This window comes from Palaemon carinicauda, chromosome 39 (assembly GCF_036898095.1).
Source record: "Palaemon carinicauda isolate YSFRI2023 chromosome 39, ASM3689809v2, whole genome shotgun sequence".
Classification (NCBI taxonomy): Eukaryota; Metazoa; Arthropoda; class Malacostraca; order Decapoda; family Palaemonidae; genus Palaemon; species Palaemon carinicauda.
In genome coordinates, this window is record NC_090763.1 from 12,507,023 (window position 1) to 12,527,024 (window position 20,002).

Genomic DNA, 20,002 nt, shown 5'->3' on the forward strand with positions numbered 1-20,002 from the left:
CCATAGTTATCAATTGAAAGCCAAAACAATAATGTCTGTTATGATAGTAACCTTGGAAAGTCAACATGATTTTCGTTAATTTTTGAAGCTTTGCTGCAGTAAAGGACAGAAAAAACAATCACACACCATAATCACATAAGGGATAAGTATAGACACTGGTATATAAATCTTTAAAAAGTATAAGCAAGCATTTATCTTCTTTGGAAGGGTTTCTCAGACAATATATTTGGGGAACACAGGTCTAAAATCCAAATCATACACCACAACACTTATAAATCTAACTGACCTTTCTTTTTCTCCTCGTTTATTTCATTTACCATGCCAATAACCCAGGTAGTGACAACGTCTTCTGGTATAGCATCAAAATCAGGGACATATGCTGTGATGACGTCCTTCATTCCAGCAGAGTCCACCTCCTCTTCATCCATAGCTACTTCCTCCAACACCCCACTAACATAACTGACTACAATATCATCAATGCCACTGAAATATAAATTTATCTCGTATAAAAAGTTTATATTAAATGGACAAATCTTTAAAGTAATTTGTATTTTTTCTAACTATACAAACCTGAATTCTTTACTATAGGATAACGATAACAGCAACACTGGAATGTGGTAGTTAAAACTTTTAACGAGGTGTAAACAACCAGTACCCCTAACTCTAATGACTTCCCTTAATCAGAAGGAGATAGTGTCCGAAAAGTTTTTCTTCTGCCTTCCTGTGTCAATGAAGAGATGACGCAAGTTATTCCGGCTGACGTGGTTAAGGATGTTGAGGTAACAAATAAATGCCCTTACAGGACAATGTAAAACCTGACCATGATCATCAATTACCTACCTTTCAGAGACTTTGAATCTGAAAAAATAAACATTTTAAGCAGAGTGACAATGGATTATAAGTCTTGGCTAAGAACTTGTGGATGAAGAAGAGAGATATTCCTCCAAAGAGAGTTCATAAAGTTTTCAAAGTGAGGTCCCTGGAGTCAAAGGCTAGCCTAATAGATTCATAACCTTAATGACGTTCAAGGATGGGAGATTCACTTCAACTAGAGGGCAGGGCTGCTCAAAACTTCTGTATGAGCATGGAGAGTTCCTCTGAGGAAGAAATATCTACTCCCTCTAGTCTAAAGACCTAGCTCAAGGCTGAGCGATAGTTTCTAACCAGTGAAATGGAGCAGAGTTTCTCCTTGTAGAGGTAAATCAAGTTGAAAGGTCTAGCAGTCCATTTGGTAGATCTAGAAGACAAGTACAGTAAAGAAGACTGCCTACTAGAGAACGGTTTATGACCATCCTCCAAAGAGGAGGAATTGCGAGGAGATTGCAGCACAATCTGAGGAGAAAAAGCATTGGCGATAAGGGCAGGAGCAAAAGCATTGGCAAGAAGGGCGACGGGCTTTTGCCATTGACAAAGCCTTCTGGGAGTAAGGAGGTCGAGGTGGCAGAATACCCTTTCCTGCAGCATCACCTGACAGAAGTGGGACAGAAACCGACTGCTCCTGAAGAGACGCCACTGGGTCAATATCCTGCACAGGGTGCCTCGAAGCCAGGAACCACTGTAAGTTATCCTCCAAAGAGAATCCCTGGATGCCGAGAGATGGACACAGCACTCTTCACACATTTCACTCCTGCAAAGAAAACATCCCCTTACCGCAAGGCTTGCCCAAGAGTTAAAGTGCCACCACTCTTGGTCAATCAGTCCCCAAAGAAAGCCACCTGAGAAGAATCAGAGTGGAGAGTCCCGGGGAAGAAAAATAGGCCTGGTCGTCTTCAACTTCTCAACTTCGAGGACAACCCCTAGGGCAAAGAATCCCTGTTCAGCTTCTCCTTCCTGTCAAATTTCATCCACTGGGAGGATAGCTATCCCCTACACTCTTCAGGTGAAGTTTTGCAAGAAACATGACCTCTGCAGGACCGACAAAACTGAATGAGGGTCGAAATCAATGTCACTCATAAAGGTACTGCAGGTCTTTGGCGGACACATCCGTATAACAGGCATAACGAAAGAAACAGTCGTACACAACTACACTGAAAAGAAAAGCAAAATTAGAAAAATTTCCGCCTTAAAATTCCTGAGAGAGAGAAAGAGAGAGAATGTCTGCATTCTCTGATGGCTGAAATCTAGGTGAATTGGTCGTGGGCCAGAGCGGGTTGTTTACACCTCGTTAAAAGTTTTAACTGCCATATTCTTGTTTCACTGTTATGATTTGCCTATAGTAAAGAAAGATGGTTCCATATTTTAATTAATGCATAGGAAGGGAAAAAATAATACCGGGTCATTACGAAAAATTATATTTTAATTATAAAATAAATTTTTGAATATACTTACCCGGTGAATATATAGCTGCAACTCTGTTGCTCGACAGACAAACTCTACGGAAAAAACTCGCCAGCGATCGCTACACAGGTTGCGGGTGTGCCCAACAGCGCCATCTGTCGACCAGATACCCAGCTCTTATGTAAACAAAGACTCAATTTTCTCCTCGTCCCACTGCGTCTCTATTGGGGAGGAAGGGAGGGTCATTTAATCTATATATTCACCGGGTAAGTATATTCAAAAATTTATTTTATAATTAAAATATCATTTTTAAATATTTAACTTAGCCGGTGAATATATACCTGATTCACAACCAGGATGGTGGGTAGAGACCAGTAATATGTTTACATTTTATGAGCTAAGAGTTTTTTATTTCATTTTAGAAGTTATCAAAATAACAAAAACAAAATAAATAGGTACCTGGTAAGGAAGTCGACTTGAACAATTACTCTGCCTTTTAAGTACGTCTTCCTTACGGAGCCTCGCGATCCTCTTAGGATGCTGATCGACCCCTAGGAGCTGAAGTATCAAGGGTTGCAACCCATACAACAGGACCTCATCAAACCCCTAATCTAGGCGCTCTCAAGAAATGACTTTGACCACCCGCCAAATCAACCAGGATGCGAAAGGCTTCTTAGCCTTCCGGACAATCCATAAAAAACAACATTTCAAGAGACAGATTAAAAGGATATGGAATTAGGGAATTGTAGTGGTTGAGCCCTCACCCACTACTGCACTCGCTGCTACGAATGGTCCCAGTGTGTAGCAGTTCTCGTAAAGAGACTGGACATCTTTCAAGTAAAATGACGCGAACACTGACTTGCTTCTCCAATAGGTTGCGTCCATTATACTTTGCAGAGATATATTTTTTGCTTAAAGGCCACGGAAGTTGTTACAGCTCTAACTTCGTGCGTCTTCACCTTAAGCAAAGTTCGGTCTTCCTCACTCAGATGTGAATGAGCTTCTCGTATTAACAATCTGATAAAGTCTGACCAAGCATTCTTTGACATAGGCAAGGATGGTTTCTTAACTGAACACCATAAAGCTTCAGATTGGCCTCGTAAAGGTTTAGTACGCTTTAAATAGAACTTAAGAGCTCTAACAGGGCATAAGACTCTTTCTAGTTCATTGCCTACGATCTCCGATAAGCTGGGAATATCGAAAGATTTAGGCCAAGGCCAAGAAGGCAGCTCATTTTTGGCTAGAAAACCAAGTTGCAGCGAACAAATGGCTTTTTCCGACGAAAATCCGATGTTCTTGCTGAAGGCATGAATCTCACTGACTCTTTTAGCCGAGGCTAAGCATACCAGGAAAAGAGTCTTAAGAGTGAGATCTTTCAGGGAGGCTGATTGTAACGGCTCCAACCTGTCTGACATGAGGAATCTTAGTACCACGTCTAAATTCCATCCAGGGGTAGCCAAACGACGCTCCTTGGTGGTCTCAAAAGACTTAAGGAGGTCTTGCAGATCTTTATGTTTGGAAAGATCTAAGCCTCTATGCCGGAAGACCGATGCCAACATGCTTCTGTAGCCCTTGATAGTGGGAGCTGAAAGGGATCGTCCTTTTCTCAGGTATAAGAGAAAATCAGCTATTTGAGCTACAGAGGTACTGGTCGAGGATACAGAAACTGACTTGCACCAGTCTCGGAAGACTTCCCACTTCGATTGGTAGACTCTAATGGAAGACTCTCTCCTTGCTCTAGCAATCGCACTGGCTGCCTCCTTCGAAAAGCCTCTAGCTCTCGAGAGTCTTTCGATAGTCTGAAGGCAGTCAGACGAAGAGCGTGGAGGCTTTGGAGTACCTTCTTTACGTGTGGTTGACGTAGAAGGTCTACCCTTAGAGGAAGACTTCTGGGAACATCTACTAACCATCGAAGTATCTCGGTGAACCATTCTCTCGCGGGCCAGAGGGAAGCAACTAACGTCAACCTTGTCCCTTCGTGAGAGGCGAACTTCTGCAGTACCTTGTTGACAATCTTGAACGGTGGGAATGCGTAGAGATCCAGATGTGACCAATCTAGGAGGAAAGCATCTATATGTATTGCTGCTGGGTCCGGGACTGGAGAGCAATAGATTGGAAGCCTCTTGGTCAGCGAGGTTGCAAAGAGATCTATGGATGGTTTACCCCAAGTGGCCCAAAGTCTCTTGCACACATCCTTGTGGAGGGTCCATTCGGTTGGAATTACTTGCCCTTTCCAACTGAGACAATCTGCTATGACGTTCAAGTCGCCTTGGATGAACCTCGTTACTAGGGAGATGTCTTGACCTTTTGACCAGATGAGCAGGTCCCTTGCGATCTCGTACAACGTCAGTGAGTGGGTACCTCCTTGTTTGGAGATGTACGCCAAGGCCGTGGTGTTGTTCGAGTTTACTTCCACCACTTTGCCTCGAAGGAGAGACTTGAAGCTTTTCAAGGCCAGATGTACTGCCAACAGCTCCTTGCAGTTGATATGCATGCTCCTCTGACTCGAGTTCCACAGTCCTGAGCATTCCCGACCGTCTAGTGTCGCGCCCCAGCCCACGTCCGATGCGTCCGAGAAGAGAACGTGGTTGGGAGTCTGAACAGCCAGGGGAAGACCCTCTCTTAGGTTGATATTGTCCTTCCACCAAGTCAGACAAGACTTTATCTTTTCGGAAATCGGGATCGAGACCGCTTCTAGCGTCTTGTCCTTTTTCCAGTGAAAAGCTAGATGGTATTGAAGAGGACGGAGGAGTAGTCTTCCTAGTGACACAAATTGTTCCACGGATGACAGCGTCCCTACCAGACTCATCCACAGCCTGACTGAGCAGCGTTCCTTCTTCAGCATCTTCTGGATGGATAGCAGGGCTTGATCTATTCTGGGGGCTGATCGTCTTGTTGTTCAGCAACGTCCTCATCAGAGGGTTCCTCATCCGAAAACTGATGAGGAAACGGCAACGGAGTGGGCAACGTCTGGCTCGCTGAGTCCGGTCGCACTAGTGCATGCGTGACGGAGCCGGACGCCACATCATGGAACTGCTGCACAGTCTGTGAACTGTCAACAACCATGGGTGCGCGAGGAAGCAAAGCGTCCACCCGAGACTGTCTAGACCATCTGGGTTGTGCAGTCAACACCATACCGGGTTGCTGAGGTTGACGCACTGCGTCAAAACAAGTTACCTCTGCTGGTTGTTGAACGTCCTGACCGTCAACAACTACCTCCGAGCGTCGCTTAACGTCAACGTGCGGCTGGCAACCCACACTGGGTCGCATCGGTGGAGGAACCACCTCAACTGGCAGACGCAAGAAGGTTACCTCAGCGTCAACAGGACGCACAACCGACCGGTTGGAAGGTTGTTGGCCAGAAGGTTCGGCAGCAACCTTCTCCGCATTAAAGTCCTCTATCAAGGACGCAAGCTTGGACTGCATGTATTGCAGCAAAGCCCATTTAGGGTCTACGGGAGCAGGTGCGGCAACAGACGGGGTTAGCGACTGAGGCGGTACCGCTTTCCATCCCTGATGTACAGCAAAACTTCAAAGGCTCGAAAACAGCTGTGAAGTTGACCTGTAAAAAACTTGGAGCGTCTCCTGGCCAGGCGCCAGGGAGAGTCTACGAGATTTGAGAAGTCTATCTGGGCAGAGGCATGAACTCCCAAGCCGAGAACTTCTCTCGTGTCATATCAGACTCTCGCTCTATAAGCCAGTTTAAAAGAAGGGAAAGCAAAGGCTGTATCCCCCAAACTCCTCCTGGTGATAAACCAGTCGCCTAGCCAACGTAAAGCTCTCTAGGAGAGCGAGAGAGCACTAGCTTAAAAACAACGGCTTCGAAGTAGCTAGGCCTAGTGTAAGCTCTGACGTTTAGGCGAACGAGGAGCAGCAGTTACAAAAAGATCCGGACAAAGATCCTTAAAAAAAAAATCATCATGATTTAATTAAAGTCCATAGAGGGCTAAGCAGCTTTAGGCTCCTCTCCATCTGACAGAGTCCTCAAGGGAATATCAGTAGGAGGGGGAACAGCAACTTCCTCATCTACAGGAACCTTGTCCGATAAAAGCTGAGTCTCAAGCAAGGGAGAGACCTACCGTGGTGGCAATGCTTTACAAGCAGAGTCCACACTCACTGGTGCATTAGTAGCGGACCAGGACGCAACGTCATGTAACTGCTTGACAGTCTGTGAACTGTCAACAACTGAACTGTCAACCACAACAGGTGCGTGAGGACGCACAGCGTCCACTCGAGACTGCTTTGACTGCCTAGACTGAGCAGTCAAAACAACTCTAGAATGCGGAGGTTGACGCACAGCGTCAAAACAAGTCAACTCCGATTGTTAGCGAACGTCTTGAACGTCAACAGGAGCATCAGCAAGTGGCCTAACGTCCAAATGCGGCTGAAAATCCACACGAGACCGCATTGAGTGTGGTTCTAAACAACCTGACTGACGTGACTTAGCTACGCCAACGTCAACAGGAAGCACAAAGGAACGTTAGGTTGGCTGAAAGCCAGGATATCGATGAGATAAACGGCTAGACTCAACGGACTAATCGGCAGAATAGTCTTCCATAAGGGAGGCAAGCATATTCTGCATGTCTTGCCATACAACCCATTAAGGATCAACGGAAATGGTTGTGGTAAGAGACGAGGGTAACTTCTGTGACCACAACACTTCGCCAACAAAAAAGACTCTCGGAGTCTGTGTTACGCTTTTGTTAGGCGGCGAGCAGTTATCCGATGACTGCATAGGGTCAGAGCTGTCCTAATGGCTGTAACCAGGACGCTGGACCTGTCCTGAAAGGACTGACTCCCGCTTAAGGGCTTCGAAACCTTGTGACAGGTTTCTTATGCGAAAAGCCTTCGGATGACGAGGAGAAAAAACGTCTCTCTCGTCTTAAGGTAGGGGAGATCTTGGTAAGATACACCCGATACCATAGAGGGAAACGTCTGTTCGTTGATCAAGGCCTCTCGAACCCATAAGTCGTTCGACATTACTTCTCCCCTGGGCTTGGGAGCTTGCAAGAGGTCCCGGACTAGGTGAACGACAGGCACGAACAGACGAACCCTCGGACGCAACACTGTAACACTTTGCGCAATATCACTTTATCACTTCGATTTTCTGTTTTGCACTTATTCCACTGAAATCGAAACTTTTACTGATTTCTACCTGAAACACGCAATTCTACCCTTCATTAAAAGCTCATTAATACCAGCAAAAAACAGAAAACATATTTCAAGATAAAAAAATTCAGTGGCTGGGGAAGAGACTAAACACTAGTTCATATAAACTACGTTTTCAATCTCTCACCGCACATAGCCTGGGGACGAGAATAAAAAACTAAAAACGTTTTATCCTTTCTCCCAGTACAGAGACTAGGGACGAGAGTAACTCGAGAACAACGTTACCCGCCTGAACGGAACGTTTTCTCTCCTCTCTCTCCCTCCGTCTCTATCTCTCTCTCTCTCTCTTTCTCTCTTGATTTCGCACCTAAGAGAAGAGCCCAATTACATTTCGTCAAAAACACATGTTATTTGACTAAAGGAAAAAACTGAAAGGTTTTTCAAATAAAAAGTTCCTTTAAAATAGAATTTAAAACATTTAAGCTTAGAAAGAATGAACAAAACGTCAGAATCGATTTACTCTTACTGCAAAGTGAAACCGTGATACACTCTCTCTCTATCGTAACGATAGAGCGCATGTTGAACGTCCTGAACGTCAACAACTGCGTAGCATAAATAAACTAAACGTTAGTTCATCTTTGAAAACAGTACGAAGACTATCAAAGAAAATCTTTCATAAAATATTACATTTAAAAAGTTTTAAATCCTTAGCTCTTTAAAAGCTAATTACGATATAAAGGGCTCAACGTTGATTAACTTCGGTTTCCAAGTTAGGACCGCCTACTCTCAGGAAAGGTCGCATATAAACAAAACATTAAAATTTATTTTTATATGTTTATAATAAATGGAAAGTTAATCGAAGAGGCCTAAAAAGGCGGAGAGATATAAAATATATAGAGGAAAATCTATAAATAATTTATAACGTGATAAGATAATTACTAAAAGCCTAAACACACTTCCGTCTAAGGGAAGGGTCGGCCATTTAAAAGTGAAAGAAAGTCCATACTCTCTTTGTCACCATAATTAAATCTATCCAAATCGAGTTCAAGATTTAAGATGAAGATAAAACACCTGCATTGCGAAAGCTCAAAACCAGAATATAGTACTTCACCAATATGATGTGAAAAACTCCAGTTTAGCAACAGCGAGTAAAGTACGTCTTGTCGACACGTCGACAGAGAGAAAATTGAGTCTTTGTTTACATAAGAGCTGGGTATCTGGTCGACAGATGGCGCTGTTGGGCACACCCGCAACCTGTGTAGCGATCGCTGGCGAGTTTTTTCCGGAGAGTTTGTCTGTCGAGCAACAGAGTTGCAGCTATATATTCACCGGCTAAGTTAAATATTTAAAACTAAGGCTTTAATCCTTTTGAGACATACCAAGCATAACATTGAACGGTCAAATAACTAAATATAGGACACAACATATTATAATGGGAAATTGATTACTGTTCATTGATATGTACAATGATCTACTTTACAATCATTCAACAGAAGCCTAAAAGGAGTGTGAAGTATATTCATCTCACCTTATCTCAAATATTTATTCTACTCCTAAATTTTTTAAACTTTACCTTCTGCTAAGCCTAAAAGAAGGTCAACGAATCAAAAAAATCTTTAAAACGTACCATAAATGTACCCAGATAAGTATTCAGTGACCAAATCTAAACCTCTTTCACTACCTTTCATGGAGTATTTTCACACAATAGAAGCCACAAACTCACCTGGCATCTGCATTAGGCACATGCTCGTGCAGGAGATTTTCCAGAGCATTGCGAACAATATCAGCATCAGCACTCATGATTAAGAAAATGGAGATTCTGCAATAAAGATTCTATAATCAGGTTACTCAAAATAAAGCTTCCAAGGAAACTGCAAAGTTTAAGAATGTACTCCAATCTTAAATACTTTAATCTTATAAAGTACTGTACTGTATATACTTTCTACCGTTAAGTGTTATAAGTATGCACTCTGCTATAATTCAATGGAATGTAAAATTTTCATAGAAAATTGGTAATACCAATACTATATGATGAAACAAAATTCTATCTTAATCCTCAATCAAACAGTTTCAAAATTATTCAGAATACGTCAATACAAAATATAAGAAAAAATGACAAATTCGAAGATAATTTGTATTTTTCCTAACCATACAAACCTTAGCTATTTACATTGGGTTTACCTTTTAGCGCAGCTGAAATGACGAGCCAATAGTTTTAACGAGGGTTAATTACCCCCGCGCTATTTAGCGGGGGGTAGGGGAAGGGTAGCTTGCTACCCCTTCCCCCCCCCACACACCGGTGACTTGCTTCACTTCACTTAGAGGTAGGACTTGACTTGGGGGTCAGGGATGGCGGGCACATATGTGTAAATAGCTAAGGTTTGTATGGCTAGGAAAAATACAAATTATCTTCGAATTTGTCATTTGTTCCGTAACCGAAATACAAACCACGCTATTTACATTGGGTGACTTACCCCTTAGGAAGGTTGGAAAGTCCCCAGCCTTACTGACTTCAGCTTGCCCGGGGGCTCCCTCAGTAAGCAGCACTAGAGAAAAGGAGCCCCTGCACCTCACAAGTTCCTAGCATCGCTAGGAACGAGTGGCCTACATAAGCAGTGTGTGGAGGAAAGTGTGACTCGTCCTATGAAGTTGACCTTTAGATAGGAATCTAGGATAGGACGTTCCCAATACCACCTCGTCAGGGTATGGGAGACGCAACAGTATTAAGCTTAATACTAGGAGCACAAAGAAGCATGGGTTACCTGCAGAGGTCGAGGTCAGCTATGCGAGGACCAGGATGCTGCTTCCCCAAGAGAGGGGAGAATGAAGAAAGAAGTAAGGGTCAGACATACTCTTTCATTCACGCAGACTAAGACCGGGTAACAACGCCCTCAACCTACTGCTACTTGTCCAAAAAGGAGCCGGAGGTTAGACCAGCTGTTGTGCAGCCACCACAGGGCCGATAGAAAACGTATCGAGGCTCCTGTGGGTCACGTCTTGCAGGTAGTGGGCTGTGAAGATCGTCTGACGCTTCCAGACCCCAGCTTGAAGTACCTGCGTCACAGAGAAGTTTCTCTTGAAGGCCGGGGATGTAGCAACACCCGACATCTTGTGCCCGAGGGCGACGTGACGGAGGAGGGTCTGGATTCAAGGCATGGTGGATAACCCTTCGAATCCAAGCTGAGATGGTGTTCCTGGTGACCCTCCTCTTAGTCCTGCCTGTGCTCACAAACAAAGCTCGCACTTGAGGACGGACTGCAGCCGTTCTCTTCAAGTAGTGGCTCAGACACCTCACTGGACATAGTAGCAGCTTGTCGGGGTCGCTTGTTACAGAACGGAGACTCGCGATCCTGAAAGAGTCGAAGCGAGGATCCGGCACTCCAGGATTCTGAATCTTGGCAACAAACTCAGGGACGAACCTGAACGTTACCTCCCCCCATCTCCTTGAATGGGCGATGTTGTACGAGAGACCATGAAGTTCACTAACCCGCTTGGCCGAAGCCAAAGCGAGTAGGAAAGCCGTCTTCCAAGACAGGTGGCGATCTCTTAAGAGCCCTTAGGACTCGAACCACGTTCCAAGGAGGAGGTCTCACTTCCCACTGGGGGCAGGTAAGTTCATAGCTACGTATGAGTAAAGAGAGTTCTAGCGATGAAGAAATATCCACGCCCTTCAGCCTGAAGGCCAAGCTTAAGGCTGAGCGATAGCCTTCCACTGCCGAGACAGAAAGGCGCATTTCTTCCCGCAGATAAACGAGGAAGTCCGCTATTGCTGGAATAGTGGCATCGAGTGGAGAGATACCCCTCCCACGACACCAATCACAAAAGACTCTCCACTTTGCTCGGTAGACTCCCTCAGAGGACCTTCGCAGGTGCCGAGACATTCTCTCCGCAACCTGTTGCGAAAAGCCTCTCTCCGTGAGGAGACGCTGGATAGTCTCCAGGCGTGAAGCCGAAGCGAGGCCACGGCCTTGTGAGGGACGCCGGAGTGGGGTTGTCTGAGAAGCTCGTGTCGTGGAGGAAGTTCCCTCGGGAGCTCCGTCAGGAGCTGCTGAAGGTCCGGGAACCATTCCGCGTGATGCCATAGCAGAGCTACCAGAGTCATCGAACAGTTGACCGATAGTCTGGTCCTGTTGAGCACCCTTCTCATCAGACAGAACGGTGGGAAGGCGTACACGTCGATGTTGTCCCACCGTTGCTGGAAAGCATCTTGCCAGAGTGCCTTGGGGTCCGGGACTGGGGAGCAGTACAGGGGCAGCTTGAAGTTCAACGCTGTCGCGAACAAGTCCATAGTCGGGGAACCCCACAAAGTCAGGACTTTGTTGGCTATCTGAGGATCCAAAGACCACTCGGTACTCACTATCTGTGAGGCCCTGCTCAGACTGTCGGCGAGCACATTCCTCTTGCCAGGAATGAAGCGAGCTGATAGTGTTACCGAGTGGATTTCGGTCCACCTCAGAATCTCTACTGCAAGATGGGATAGCTGCTGCGAAAAAGTGCCTCCCTGCTTGTTGATATAAGCCACTACCGTGGTGTTGTCGCTTATCACCACCACGGAGTGACCCGCCAGGGACCGTTGGAACTGCTGAAGAGCCAGAAAGACGGCCTTCAATTCTAGCAGGTTGATGTATATGCACTTTTCTGCTTCTGACCAAAGGCCTGAGGCCCTCTGGTTCAGAACGTGCGCCCCCCACCCTTCTTTTGACGCGTCCGAAAACAGAGTCAATTCCAGGGGGAGGACGAGAAGACTCACTCCCTTCCGCAGGTTCTCGTCGACCAGCCACCACCGCAAGTCCGTCTGTTCCAAAGACCCCATCGGGATCAGAATGTCCGGAGAATCGGATCCTTGATTCCACCGGGACTTGAGCCGCCACTGTAGGGATCTCATCCTGAGGCGGCTGTTTGGAACCAGACGAGCCAGGGAGGATAGGTGACCTAAGAGATGCAACCACGACTGGGCGGGGAGCTCTTCTCGTCTGAGGAAGGGTTCCGCCACCCTCCTCAGCCTTGCTATCCGGTCGTCTGATGGAAAGGCTTTGTGGAGATTGGTGTCTATTAGCATGCCTAGATAAACCAGTCGTTGGGACGGCTGCAGAGAGGACATCTCGAGGTTGACCACGATCCCCAGATCCTGGCAAAGATCCAGAAGCCTGTCTCGGTGCCGAAGAAGGGTCGACTCCGAGTCTGCTAGGATCAGCCAATCGTCCAGATCACGGAGACGAATGCCGTTCCTGTGCGCCCAAGATGAAATCAGGGTGAAAACTCTGGTGAACACCTGAGGAGCTGTGGAGAGACCGAAACACAGCACCTTGAACTGGTAGATCTTGTCGTCTAGGCAGAATCTCAGGTACTTCCTGGAAGACGGATGGATTGGGATCTGGAAGTACGCGTCCTTTAGATCCAGTGTGCACATGAAGTCTTGTGGTCTCACCGCAAGTCTGACCGTGTCTGCTGTCTCCATGCTGAACCGGGTTTGCTTGACAAACCCGTTCAGGGCTGAGAGGCCGATGACAGGTCTCCAGCCTCCAGACGCCTTCTTTACAAGAAAGAGTCGACTGAAGCAGCCTGGGGAGCCGTCGACGACCTCCTGGAGAGCACCCTTCTCTAGTATGGTCTCGACTTCGGCCTGAAGGGCCAGCCCCTTTGCCGACCCCGTGGCATAGGAGCTCAACGACACTGGATTCGCTGTCAGGGGAGGTTGAGATGTTGTGAACGGGACGCGATAGCCTTGGCCGATCACTGAGACCGTCCAAGCATCGGCCCCGTGTTGCTGCCACCTGCGGACGCAACGCTGAAGGCATCCCCCCACAGGTGGACACGCAGGGGGACTGCCACCCCTAGGGCTTGCGGCCGCGGCTGCTACCCCTAGGTGTCTTGCCTCCCCTGGAGGACTTGCCGCCCCTCTTGACCTTGGCTGGAAAGGGCTGGGGCTTAGACACCACTTTCTTAACTGCCGGTGCCTGCTTCGGAGCCTTACGAGGCTGCTGCTGCTGTGGTGCTGGAGGCTTATAGGGCCGAGCTGTAAGGGCCCTATGGAGGAGGGAGTCCGTGCTGGATTTCCTCCACCTCTCAGCCGTTCGCTCCATGTCCTGTGGCTCAAACAGGTTCTCCCCAAGAAGGGAAGCATGTCTGAGCCTACACACATCCACGGCAGGGACCTTCGGATGGAATCTCTCGGTCACTGCATCGCGCCGCTTCAACACCTGGTGCGCCAAAAACTCGATGGAGCGGGTGCCCGAGAGTAAGAAGGTCTCCAGGGCCTTCCTATTGGTCTCCTTAGACAAGTCCTCGGAGCGCAATAGGATGCCCAGAGTTCCTAGCCAAAAATCCAGCCACGAAGTGGCCTGCATGGCACACTTCGCGACCTTTTCATGACTAAGGATCTCTGCCGCCGAGAACGACACCTGCCGGGCAGAGAGCTTCTCAAGGGGAACTCCCTTCGCCAGCTCCTCCACGGAGTGATGGAGAGGAAGAGCGAGACTGGACTCACCCAAGATCTCAAAATACCTCCTCTGCTGAAGACGAGGAGGAGGGATGAGCTTGTTCCCGGCAGAGGAACGACTGGAGGAGGCAAGAATCCCGAGCTGGGCATTGGCCCTGGCTCTGGCACTCTTCAGACCCCGAGACCAGGGCAGAGCCGCACTGGACTTAGGGACCTTCCGAACGTCGAACACTTCGTCCAAGATAGTGTCCTTGCCTTCACGGGGGGCGATCACGGGGTCCATAAGCCCGTTGAGTTGCCTCATCAGGCTCAGGACCTGCCAGAAGGCATGTTCGGATTCCTGCTGATCTCCTCCTTGCGGGCTGGCAGCTAAGTCTCCTGTCCCCGGACTCTCTTCCTGGGGTGAAGCGTGGACGTTCCCCCGGGGAGCCGCGGGTTCCTGGCGAATCCTCGAAGATGATTTCGGGACGGTCTTGGAGTCCTTGGATTCCCTCCTGGGAGTTATACAGGATCCCAACAAAGAGGTTCGAAGAGCCCCTTCCGCACGAGACGACTCTCCTCCATGAAGAGAAGGCTCCCCCCTTGGTGCCGAGGGGAAGACTACCGCTTCACTGACTCACCCGAGGATGGAAAAGCCTCGTCCACGGGAGAAGGAGAAAACGCTCGAGCAGGAGAAGGGGCCTTCGCGACAGACCTCTTGGGAACCAACTTCGCCCTGGGGGAAGTCACCACGAAGTCCACTCCTCTCTTTCTCTTCAGCGTAGGAGAGGCAGCCGTTGGTTTGTTGCCCTGATCGGCGAGTGCTGGCTTCATTACCCTCACTAACGCCCTCATCAGAGGACCAAACCAAGTCTGTTGCTCCACGGACACAGAGTCCGAAATCCTCGCTGGAGGGAAAGGGATCGGGCGATCCTTTGGAGTGGACACCACAGTACCTGCCTGAAAAGAAGGGGGGGAAGAAAGACGCACTAACCTCTCCGCAGTGTCTTCCCTGTCCTGCACAACAGTCCTGCGTTTAGATGGAGGCGATCCAGAGCGCTGTCTGGAAACACGCGTTCCAGCTGCTACCACTGGCTGCGAAATTCGCCGCGAACGATGGTCGCGCGGGCGCGCAGGTGAGCGGTCGCGCAGGCGAACGAGCGCGTGGTCGAGTCGGCAAACGAATGCGTTGGCGCGATGGCGAGGGAATGCGTTGCCGCGTGGGCGAGTGAGAACGCTCCGAAGATCGCTGGCGATTGCGAGCAGGCGATCGGTGAAGAGCTGGCGAATGCTGGCGCGCAGGTGAGCGATGGCGTGTTGTCGCATGGTGACGCGTTGGCGAGCGATAGCGCGCAGGACGCGCAGGTGAATGATCGCGCGAGGGCGAGCTAGCAGAGGGCGAACCATGTCCTTCCAGAATCTCTGGCCGACGACGCGTTGGAGACCGCGTGCGCGCAGGCTGTAAGTCACGCGGGCGATCCGTAGATCGCCGATGATCAGGTGATCGTTGACGCGTAGGAGAACGTTGACGAGCAGGCGATACTAGGATCGTCTGCGAACGCTGGTGAGCAAGAGGGCGACGCGTGAAATCCTGTGAAGGAGCAGTTGGCGCGGCGCGTACAGGAACAGGAAGAGCGTAGGCGCGTGGGCGAACATGTGCTTTAGAAACACGCGCTGGAGAACGCGGACGATGTTGAGCAGAAACAAGATAAGGATCGCGAGAGAGCTCAGGAGACTGATGGCGCGAGGGTGCCCAACAGGGACTGCAGGATGTTCAGGGACTGCAGGATGTTCAGAGACCACAGGGGAGCGCTGGCGAGCAAGAGGGCGATGATCCTCAAAATAGCGCTGACGAGCGCCTGTGCGCTAACACTGCAGAAGGGCGAGCAGGGGAACGCTGGCGCGCTGAGCGCTCTTCAGGAACCACAGGATGGAGGATGTCCTCAGGAGAGCGCTGGCGAGAAGGGCGAACATCAGGAGAGCGCTGGCGAGAAGGGCGAACATCAGGAGAGCGCCGGCGAACAGGTGAGCGCTGACGAGCAGGAGAGCGCCTGTGCGCTAACTCTGCACGTGAAAGGGAAGAATCCCTTTGGCTCGAAGGGACCGTTGCCCGTCGGGTGACGAGGTCCCCAGAAGGTGAAGTTCTAGCAGGAGTAGGAGACCGGTCTGCAGAGAGGTCCAAAGGAGCAGGATCTGTAGGCTAAATACGACGAGGAGAGTCCCCTTCGGAGGAAGAAGATCCAAAAAGGCGCCTCTTAACCCCCTTATAAAGGGATGGGAGGCCCTTGCGACGCAGCGGACAGTGAGCCTTACGGCGAAGGCGGCCACGGGGAAGATCATCAGGACCAGCAGTCCTCCGAAGGGGAGTCTCAGTCAAGGCACTCCCCTTAGAGGGAAGCTGGATAGCAGACGAGCCCGTAGGACTCACTTCCCCCTTCGAAGGATGTACGGAAGGGGGAGGAGAGCCGTCAGCACCAACATCCTCAACTGCACCTGCAGAGGATTGCCCCGACCCGTCGGAGGCCTCTGCCACCACGACGTCGACGATAGACAGAGGGTCTACCTCTGCTACCGCCGGCGACTGCTTAACGGCGGCCCCCAACGAGACAAGGTCAATCAGGGCAACCCTGGAGGGCAAGCCCTTAAGCCCCAGGGAAGCCCAAATCTGTAAAAGATCATCATTAGACAATGAATTATCAATAATCTCCCCCGGAGGAGGAGGGGGAACCGCCCCGCTATGGGAGGCGACGCCCTCTCCCCCCACCCAAGGTCGGGAAACAGAACTAGGGCCTGCGCTACCACTCGGCCGACTCTCCTTAGGAGCCAGACGAGGGGGAGCTTCGGAGGAGGTTTGGGCGACGAAAGAAGAGTCCCGAGAACCTTCCTCCTTCAAGGCAACCCCCGAAGGAGAACGGTCTCTCTTGGACTTCTTTTTACGCCGGCGGCCAAACCTCTCCCACTGGGAGGCAGACCACTCCCTACACTCACTACACATGTTTTCCTGGTCACACCGTCGGCCCCGACACTGAGGGCAAAGGGTGTGAGGATCCGTATCCAAGGCCGACATAAAGGTCCCACAAGGGCGGCCGGCAATACCAGGGCACGTACGCATAGCAAAGATAAAGGTAATCAACTTCAAACACACACACAAGCTGTAGAGAAAAAGCAGAAAAAAAGATTAAAGGCTGTCAACGAGGACGATGGACAGACACGTCTGTTCATCGCCGAGCCAAAAGTGAAGTGGAGCAAGTCACCGGTGTGTGGGGGGGGGAAGGGTAGCAAGCTACCCTTCCCCTACCCCCCGCTAACTAGCGCGGGGGTAATTACCCTCGTTAAAACTATTGGCTCGTCATTTCAGCTGCGCTAAAAGGTAAACCCAATGTAAATAGCGTGGTTTGTATTTCGGTTACGGAACCAATACTAATTACGACATAAATAAATATGATTTTTACTACAAATATCATAGATTTTAAAAGTAATTTATATTTTCCTAGCTATACAACTCAGTTCTTTAATAAAAGTACAATATGTTTTCTGTTTAGTTGGAACTCTGTGTCCAAATTTATATCTAGGTGTAGCCAATTTGACCTTCCCACCTCAACTACCCAGGTTGAGGTGGGAAGTGAAACTTGAAGCACTCAGGCTTGTATAGTTAGGTATTAGCTGTGTAGAGGCTACAACTGGAGAAGTACCCGTTCTACGACACCAATCGCAGAAGATGGCCCACTTTCCCAGGTAGACGGGTGTTTAGAGGATTTGCATAGATATTAAGACATTTTTTGTGGTGAGCTTCGAGAAAAGCCTTTCACTCAGAGAAGATACGTGATAGTCTTCACCTGTGAAAAGATGGATATCTCAGTTTAAAGGTTTAAAGGCCACTCATGAATGGCAGAGGCAAGGGACAGTAACAATGCCCTATCAAGCAGGACAATGCCCTAGAGACTGACCATAAATACATATGATAACCGGCCAAGCTAGGATAAAGGAGGGTCAGGCAATGGCTGCCGATGACACAGCAGATAGACCTATAGGCTCCCCTTAACCCCCCATCCTTAGATCGCAAGGATGGTGAGATTGCAGTGACCAACAAAACTAACGAGTTTGAGCGGGACTCGAACCCCAATCTGGCGTTCACCAGTCAGGGACGTTACCACATCGGCCACCATCGGTGCTTCTACACATGGGGCTGGCAAAGCAGGTACTGTACTGTACTGTAGTTCTCTCAGTACCTCAACAAGGGGCATATTTAGGTCTGGGTACTAATTGGCTTGCAGCCATTTGGGAGCCACCACGGTTACTCTGAGGCTCGGGGCAGTCAGTACCTTGTTGACTACCATTTGAATCAAACAAAACGGCTGAATTGCAGAATAATCTATGTTGTCCCAGGGTTGTTGAAATGCATCCTTTAGTGCTGCTGAAAAGTCTGAGACCAATGAGCACAAGACTAGGAATTTTTTGTGAACCCATGTAGTGAACAATATATTGACAGGAAGCCCCACAAAGTCAAAAGGCTCCTTACCACTTGAGGATCAAGATACCATTCTGCTCCTACTACAGTACTCCTCCCCGACAGCCAAGCTTGTCAGCGATTACTTTCATTTTGCCTGCAATAAATCTTGCTGGTAGGTCCACTGTATTGTCTAGTGCTCAAGAATATCCCTGCTTTGCTACTTTGCAGAAGTTTAAAGGTTTAAGGGCCACTCAAGAATGGCAGAGGCAATGGACATTGATAATACCTTAGAGACTTTCTATATACAGTATCCATATGATCAGCACCCAAGCCCAGACGAGGAGGGCCAGGCAATGGCTGCTTATGACTCAGCAGGTAAACCTATTTACTCTTCCAAACCCCCTCTCCTTAGCTCACAAGGATGGTGAGATAGCAGAAAGTACAAGAAACTATCACGATATAGCAGAACTCAAACTCAAGTCTGGCGATCGCCGGGCAGGGGCATTTCCAATAGGCCACCACAACCCTGTGAAACAGTACATATCTCCTGGCTTAATGACATATACCACTTAGGAGGTATTGCCGCTCATTTAAACCACCTGTTTTGCAGCTACATATGGAAAAAGTATCCATACTCTGTGGGTCACGTCTCGCAGGTAGTGGTCGGTGAAGGTCATCTGATGCTTTTCCACACCCACTTCCAACACCTGTGCCAGAGAGTAGTTGCGTTTAAACGCCAGGGAGGGATGTGGTTATACCCCAGACGTCAAGAGCTCTAGGTCTTTGAGCAAGAGGAGGGTTAGGATTCAGTTCATGGACGATGACAAAGCGAATCCAGGCTGAAATGGTATTCTTAGTTACCCTCCTCTTGACCCTCCCTATGCTAACGAAAACCACTGCCATGCGGAGACGAGCTGCTGCAGTGCGTTTAAGATATCTCAAACTCCTCACTGGGTATAGTTACAGTTGATCTGGATCATCGGTGACAGAATGAAGACTAACGATCCGAAAAGCCCAAATCTAGGATCCGTGACCGCTGTATTATGAGTCTTTGCAATAAACTCAGGGACGAAGCCGAGTGACATCTCCCCCATCCCCTTGAATGGGCGACATTGTAGGATAGACCATGTAATTCTCTAACTCTCTTTGCCAAAGCTAATGCGAGTAAGAACATCCTCTTCAAAGTGAGGAGGTAATCTGTTGCCTGGTGTAATGGTTCGTAAAGAGCATCCATCAGGGACCGAAGGACACGGACCACATTCCAAGGAGGAGGTCTAACTTCACCTAAGAGCAGGTGATCTCTAGCTTCGTATAAGGAGAGATAACTCAAACGAAGAGGAAAGATCAACTCCTTTCAGTCTAAGGTAATACTTGAGGCTGAGCGGTAGCCTTTCATTGCCAAGACCGAGAGGAGCTTTTCCTCCTAAAGGTATGCAAGGAACGACACCAACCACAGAATACTGTCCACTTTATCTGGTAAACTAACACAATGGATCTTCGGAGGTATCCAGACATCCTTCTCGCAACTCGTTGCGAAAAGCCTCCCAGAGAGAGTAGAATCTAGATAGTCTCCAGGCGTAAAGACGTAGGGAAGCTACAGCTTTGTGAAAGATGTTCACGTGTGGTTGTCTGAGTAGATCTGGTCATGGAGGGAGTGCTCTTAGTAGCTCTATCAGGAGCTGCAGAAGGTCCGGAAACCATTCTGCGTGATGTCATAGCAGAGCTATGAATGTCATGAATAGGTTGTT

At 48.7% G+C, this 20,002-nt stretch overlaps 1 protein-coding gene across 3 annotated transcripts in view; it reads right to left on the reverse strand.

The window, feature by feature from the left end:
- The window catches only part of LOC137631007 (CUE domain-containing protein 2-A), a 52,229-nt gene that overhangs the window by 19,622 nt on the left and 12,605 nt on the right, over positions 1–20,002 (reverse strand). For 2 of the 3 annotated variants that reach the window (XM_068362548.1, XM_068362545.1), the window contains exons 2-3: positions 9,110–9,205; positions 287–483 (exon numbers count right to left, since the gene is read on the reverse strand). In XM_068362548.1, coding sequence (XP_068218649.1) covers positions 287–483; positions 9,110–9,186 — 274 coding nt within the window. In that variant the 5' untranslated portion in view covers positions 9,187–9,205. Of the gene's footprint in view, positions 1–286; positions 484–9,109; positions 9,220–20,002 lie in introns of all 3 variants that reach the window. The other variant, XM_068362547.1, reaches the window with a different exon arrangement.